We start from the raw sequence: 7,500 nt of genomic DNA, 5'->3' as shown, positions 1-7,500 counted from the left end.
GATACTTTCATTGTGCATTTTCATTTAGAGTACCCTTTGCCCAAAGGAACCAAAGTGTTACGTGAGCAAACACGTAAGGGGAGACCCAATGGTAAAACTCTGTGCAGCATGCAGTGCACTTTGGGGAGTCCAGCTGGAGTAGTAGTTACATTGTAAATGTATCAGCCTCACAGCTCTGACCTCCACCATCACAGCCTGATTCAAGGCTTTCCCTCTGAATAATGTGGTTTCCCTCCCTCATAAGAAAATGACACCTGACTGTGGTGCTGGGTTTGGAGATCCAACATGGACCATACAGCCATTGTGAGAGGTGCCTAATACAGGCCTTCTGATATTACGCGATGGTGCGATTTCGCACAATCGACCTCAAATCGCATCCGATCGCACAATTCACGAAAAATCGCATAATTCACAAAAGGACGCACAAAATTCATAAAATGAAACATAAATCAACACGTTTCTTAAAAATTCCTGCATAAATACGCCATTTTAAAGATGATTTATCTTGGAAAAAGGCTAAAAAACCTTTGTCACCTTCGATTTCGTAAACATTCGAAGTTCAAGGCTCTATTTTTCGTGTCGGGACCTGGTACGAGTCTCCTTCTATTGGTGCAACACAAACACGCCCTTGTATACACACCACTGAAATGACACAGTTGCCTTCTCTGAGAGAAGAGATTTGTGAAAAATAAGCGAAGTTGTATATTTTTCGGCAAAATGTACATGTAGTTTCTTTCGTTGAAAACTGATAAAAACTTACTCATGGATAAGTTTGTTGTGAAAACGCTCGCTTTTTCTTCGACGAAGAAGGAAGTTCCCACCTTCCGCCTAATCTGACAGCTGACGATCGAGCAAGAAAAGTACCTCACAGGTACGCTCCACGTGGACAATGGACTGATCTTTTTCTCGTCGTGCAATATTAGGGCCTTTTATACGAGAGAAAATAAGCCGCGGCTTACTCTGGCCATGGTGTACAAAATACGCAACAGGAACTATTTATACGAATATATATTCCCAGGTCAATATAAGCTGTGCTTGAAAAAGACGTGAACGTAGATTTTGTACCATTTATGCGGCGTGAACATTTGAGTCTTCTGTAAGCCGCGGCCAGAGAAAGCCGTGGCTTATTTTCTCTCGTGTAAATGGGGGTATGGCCCTATTGTGATTGACCATCTTCGGAAGTTCGTGGTTGACAAGCACCTTGATCATTCATTTGGCATGTTAGCGCTGTGTCCTTTCAACTTTTAACGTGGTGCACCGGTAGTGCAGAAGACCTCATTTTTTTAAATTTATCCCAACTAATGTCGATTGAGATACATAATTACTGTTCCTTTGTGTTCAAAATGTCTTTAGGGCAGCAAATAAGTGTTTTTCTTAACCTGAAACCTTATAAAACAAGCTCAAAATTGCTGAGAAAAAAATCGCATAATTTACATTATTTATCGCACAATTGGCCTTTCTAATCGCACAATCTGCCCTGAAAAAATCGCACAATTTGCATTTTTTAATCGCACCCTATCAGAAGGCCTGCTAATACACATTAAGTTTTCAGCATGATGTTGGCACGTTGCACCCCTTGCAATTCAGTCCTCACAAGTGCAAGAAACCGTAAATAGGGAGGCAAATTATTCACAGCTTACCGGGTACTCATTAAAAAAAAAAAAAAACGGTACAATCATCCTGTTTTGTTTAGTAAAAAAAAGTAAGATTAGTACAATCCTGGTCAAAAGTTGTTGGGAAGGTTCAGTTGCATGCATCATTTAACTTCACACCTTGTATGATGATTCTAACTATTGGCTGTACTATTTGGGAAAAATCATGCTCTTGTGCCCCCCCCCCCCTCCCCCATAATTTATTCAATGTTCTTCCTGTATGTATGTATGTATGTGAACTTTATTTCAACACGGTATATTCATCAGTTATTACTTCATATGTAATTACATGTACATAATTAAACTAACTATATCTAACTGTCTAACAATATCCAATCCTACATCAAATAAAACCATAAAAACTGCTTTACATGAATGCCGTGTCTAAAATAAAAAAATTACTTAAGAGGATAAAATGAGTTGAGTAGATGACTAAAGTCACTTAAAGATTCTGCCCGCCGCAGATCAGAAGGTAAACTGTTCCAAAGTACCGCACCACTGTAACTAAAGCTGTTTTTCAAAAAGTTGGTGCGGGGCAATGGAACAGCAAGTTTGTTTACTGAGTCCCTCTATAGATATTCAGTTACATCAGAACGGTTAACAAACTGCTCACTTAGATACTCAGGTGTAAGACCATTTTAAGGATTTAAATACCATAATAGCTTTCTGTATTTCACACTGAGAACTTAATTTTCTCCACCCAAGTTTACTAAATAAATCTTCAACATCAGTGTCATAACTGGAAAAAGTTAAAATTCGGGCAGCACGATTTTGTAGCTTCTGCAATTTATTTGAAAGCGTTAAGTTGCAGTTTCCCCACACAACACTGCAATAGTCAAAGTGTGGCCTCACTAAGACATTGAAAATAATCTTCAGAGTTTCAAAAGGAACAAAAGAGTGGATTCGTTTAAGAGCGCCAACACCGGAGGCAACTTTCTTAATTAACTTCTCAATGTGAGAGCCCCAAGAGAGATTTTCATGTATATAGACACCTAAGGATTTTGCAGTAGATACTTGATTAACAGGAACACCGCCAATGGTAAGATGCGGAGGTCTCAGTAAAGTATTTAATCGCTGCCTTGAGCCAATTAACATAAATTCAATTTTAGTTCCATTCAATGTAAGTTTATTAGAGACAAGCCAATTATTGACTGACTCGAGATCTCGATTTAAAGTCTCGTCTATGGCAGTTATATCATTGCTTGAAAATGTTAGATGCGTATCATCTGCATACATCCTACATTTGTTTTTCCTGGAAAATCCAACATTGATAGGGAGGAGGGGGGGTTATCTCTTAAGTGATGCTACCTCAAGTCTCAACACTTTTGTCCATGACCGCCAGCTATATCAGCCACAAATGACTTCCCAACCCCTGAACTCTAAACTTGAGACAATACATGTACATGTAGGAGGGCATTAATAGATAATTTTAAAGATGTAGCAGTTGGTTTACTGTAGATCAATGGTTTTCATATTGCCAGTAGTACAAACATATTAAACAAATCAGGAAGTGATTACAGAAGTGAAGTATCAGGGTTTTTGTCAGCAGGGTCAAGTAAGCAATGCTCTAATTCCTCTTGGCTTGGGAGTATCTATTTGGTATTTAACCTGGTATGGGTGGAACATTGGTATTCAATTGATGCACACTGAAATTTAATAAGCAAATCCCTCTCCCAAAACTGCATACCATCTGCAAACCTTGTGTGGCTCATTGATGGGAGTCAAAGAAGGATTCTTACATGGTAATCAGCTTGCTTTGCAGCTCTGGCTTTGGAATAATATAAACAGCAACACAATCAAACTCCTCTTTAGAAATGTAGTCCTCTGGATACTGTGTGAAAGTTTACAAAGAGAATAAGCCATTAACATTGAGAACATCAACAAAGATTTTCATCCAAGTAATTTAAGCTAAAATTGCTGTGCCCTAGAATGGGAATAGACAAATTCGGCTAACTCAATGTTGTACCCAATTCAAATTTCTCGGGGTTAAGATTCTTTGTGTGTTGAATTTGCACGACAATGAAGCATTCACATTTAAATGATATGGAAATACTTGGAACAAAATGTTTTATTCCCAAAAGCTTTGAATTGGGTACAACATTGAGTTAGCTGAATTTGTCTATTGCTGTGCTCTAGAATGGGAATAAATGACTCACATATAAGTAGAATTATTAATTATTTTTCATTCAACCTGTACTTTGGCAGTCAATAAGCAATCATTATCCATAACAATTATTGTTGAAAATGGATGTGGATGGATATGAGCAATAAAAATGGGGTGACATAGATTATATATACAGTGTACAGAGTGAGGCGCAAGATAAGTAAAGAAAACTTACTGCATCTTGAGGTGATTCAGGTTGGTTTTGTGATACCCTCTGTGAGCTACCTATGATCAGCTGATTTTTTTTATTTCCAATTTCCATGTAAACCCTACCAATTGTCCATTATGTTACACGTAACTAAGCATGAAATGTTGATTTTAGGCTTCAGATGATTTGTAACTGGTTCCTGCTCTAAAGGATTCTAAACCCATTGACCTCTGAGAGTGACACTTGATGAATTTTACTCTGTCTAGCGCCAGACCATTTTACTTGTCAATGTGGGGCAATCTAGCGCATTTGAGGCATGGATAGGTTAATTCCTGACATTAATAAATTAGCAAAACCTGTATGCAGCGTATTCCAGCTGTCTGTAAACTGTGCTTCAAGTTCGCTCATGGACAGGCAATCAATAGCTGCCGCAGGAACCTTATAAAGCCGTACATGCCTTTCTGTCAAGTATCTCTCTGTTGAGCTGAGAAATTGGTGCTTTGATTCAAGGTGTTGTGCATGGCTCTTTCAACATTCCAAATTTTGGAGTAACTGCAGAATACCTCCACCACTCCAAGCTACACACTGAAAATTGCTGGATACATAGATACATGATCACACCTCCCCTCAAAATACTCATAGAGTGGAATGGAGTGGATAAATTATGCAGATACACGGATACGAGGTAGGCAAGACCACCCCATCCCTATATTTCTTTCAAACAGTCATTGTCTCACGGAGAGGAGACGGGAGAAGAGAGAGACTGGTAACGAAACTGTCTAAAACTCAGCATATTTCGAATTGGGGGTGGTCTTGCTGATCTTGAACCTTTTTATCCCGCAATTTTCAGGATACGGCTTTGGGTGTCGGATTATTCTCCAGTAAAGCAAAAAATTAAATTCGCTTAATTCTAATACCTTGTCTTCACCTTTTCGAGACAAACCTTTAAATGGGTTCACATTTTTGTCGGCTTCTCTTAGATTCCCTTTCCCCTCAATTCCAAAAGTAGTATGGTGGAAATTCTACAAAACTTTAACTCACTTGATGAACGATTTTGGGCCCAGCAATCGGATGAAATTCACAAAATAATATGCACTGTATATCGTCATTACTTGCCATGATCCTCACAGAAAAGCGCATTCGTCGGCCATATTGGAATCCAACCTTAGTATCCAGTTACTCACGTCCACGACAGTCCCAAACTCGACCGAGTCCCTTTGCATTTCGATTCTTCGGGAGCTTTCAAGTTCACGTCCTGATTACGTGTACCTTTAGACGTTAGACGTGTTTGGGCTGCGCGCAAAGTTATCAGAGTTTGTTTTGGGGTCTGAAAGAGGCAAGGATGCAAATTCTGTTGTCTCACAAAACGATTCACTGGACAAAGGATCAGCTGTCAAAACTAACGCCGATTCACGCTGGTCACACAATGCAAAATTAAAGACGGACCTTTTTGGCAAAAGTAACCCAATTAAACGTCGGCGCAGGGGTAATTGAAAACGATGTTTACTTCACGTTTGATAGGATCATTGGCGGTGCTAGAACCGGAAGTGGGCACAGAAGTTCTTGCCGAGGCTTTCCGTGAAACGGAAGTCTCAGGCTGGAGGGCTACTCGAGTCCAAGTGATGTCAGAATGGAAACTTGGCGAAACTGAGAATCGTTTTACTGGAGAAACTTTAATTGGTTCAATAAACATAGCACAAGATGTCGGACTGCCCTGGTGAAAAATCTCAGAGGATCTCAGTTGAGGATCTTCAAGGATCCTTAAAGATCGACAACGACCTGCAAAAGATCTTTGAAGATGAGAATCTTTCAAGGATCCTTGAAAATCTTTGAAATTTCTTTAAATATCTTCAATTGTAATCAGGAGTTGTAAAGATCCTCAAAGAGTCAGTGATGATGTCCTTAGGATCCTTGAAAGATCCTCAAATATCTAATTAAGATGCTTGGGGGAACTCAGTAATTACAATAAATTAGTTACCATCGCATATGAACACCATTAGGAATTTAAAGGGATTCGTAAGGGTTTTTTAGGGAGTCTTCAAAAGCTTTAGGGAGAACCTGTTGATGCCTCAATTAAATAATGTCTTTTGCATTTTTGATTTCAAGAAGTTATTAAAGGATGTGACTGTTGAAACTGATATACCAACTGGATAGAAAAATCAGTAAAGGAAAAACTCAATTGCCTTATGTTGTACTGTACATGTACTTATTAGGTATTAGTATAAATACACAGGTGATTATACAAAATTGCGCGCTCTCGTTGGCTCGCTATCTCGGATTATCAGCCGATAATCACCTCCACGGACAAAATGGCTGCCAGGAGTCGTTTTGCCACTGTAAGTGAAGATGATTTCGCGTTGAAATGTTTTCTTTTTTTCTCTTTTTTGAAATAATTACCTGTGTATTTATACTAAAACAATTATTCGCCCAAGGCGAAGTGATTATTGGTGAATATTCACCGATAATCACTTCGCCTTCGGCGAATAATCGTTAATTAACAGTATATTTTGACAAAAGAATCACTTGTTCTTGCGCTGCTCTGTTTCCTTTATCTCGCTAGCTTTTAGTCTGCCTTGCTGTTGCCCTGTTATTTCCTCTCTTTCTGGTTGCATATTCGTGGTGAACCTGCCTTTGCAGGATGAGTCTTTTCAACAGGTGGCCTCGCCTGGCCTGTCATTCGCCGTTGCCCAGTTCGGCTTTTTTTTCTTTTTTGTCCTTTTGCCTCTCGTGTTTGTTGTCTAGTTATGTGTTCGTCGTGTTTAGCGTTGAATTGTCATTTTGGAGTCTAAGTCGGACGAGGCGTCTCCTGAATGCAATTCCTTGTTTGTTTGTCCCTTGTTCTTCGGCATGCAGGGATGGCACATTGGTGAGAGCACTCGCCTCCCACCTATGTGGCCCAGGTTCGATTCCTGGACTCGGCGTCATATGTGGGTTGAATTTGTTGGTTCTCTACTCTGCACCGAGAGGTTTTCTCCGGGTACTCCAGTTTCCCCTCTCCTCAAAAACCAACATTTGACTTGTTGTGTTAATTGTTAATTTCACTTTACAGTGTCCCCAATTAGTGCCCTAGCGCTAAATCTACTAGACACTTAAATAAAGTTCCTTTCCTTTCCTTTTCTTCGTCTGTAGGAGCAAAGTTCCATTCCCTGGTGATTTTTGACGTGCTGGTGCACCCCCCGTTTAAGGTGAACCGTTGTCGTTGACTGATTAGTCGCTATGTCTTGTGGCCAGTATACTCACCCTACCTGGAGGTCAGCCATTCGCCTTAAACATTAAAAAAAAAAAAAAAAAAACACAGGACATTAAAAACATGCAATAAAAAGATGGGGTCACCGTGCTTGTTATCGCGCTGTATGCCTTTTGTTGCAAGTGTTTTTTTCACTGAAACTCGTCGGCTATTGTAAGTATCAGCCAATATTCCGCGCCATTTCGCAGGATAATTGTTAATTATTCACCTCCGAGCAACTAGCGCGGAATTTGCGCACGGAAATGTTGTAATCTTTGCTGGGATAAAGGAGTTAAAATCCTCTTTTTGT

General features: G+C 39.7%; 1 protein-coding gene across 1 annotated transcript in view; it reads right to left on the bottom strand.

Annotated features, from left to right (window-relative positions):
- The window catches only part of LOC138056348 (GATOR1 complex protein NPRL2-like), a 29,325-nt gene extending 24,202 nt beyond the window's left edge, over window positions 1-5,123 (bottom strand). The window contains exons 1-2 of the mRNA XM_068902127.1: window positions 5,006-5,123; window positions 3,392-3,483 (exon numbers count right to left, since the gene is read on the bottom strand). Coding sequence (XP_068758228.1) covers window positions 3,392-3,483; window positions 5,006-5,104 — 191 coding nt within the window. The 5' untranslated portion in view covers window positions 5,105-5,123. The remainder of the gene's footprint in view (window positions 1-3,391; window positions 3,484-5,005) is intronic.
- Between the last annotated feature and the right edge of the window lie 2,377 nt (window positions 5,124-7,500).

The sequence above is a fragment of the Montipora capricornis genome, chromosome 7 (assembly GCF_036669925.1).
Source record: "Montipora capricornis isolate CH-2021 chromosome 7, ASM3666992v2, whole genome shotgun sequence".
Classification (NCBI taxonomy): Eukaryota; Metazoa; Cnidaria; class Anthozoa; order Scleractinia; family Acroporidae; genus Montipora; species Montipora capricornis.
This window is presented reverse-complemented; position numbering and strand designations above follow the sequence as displayed.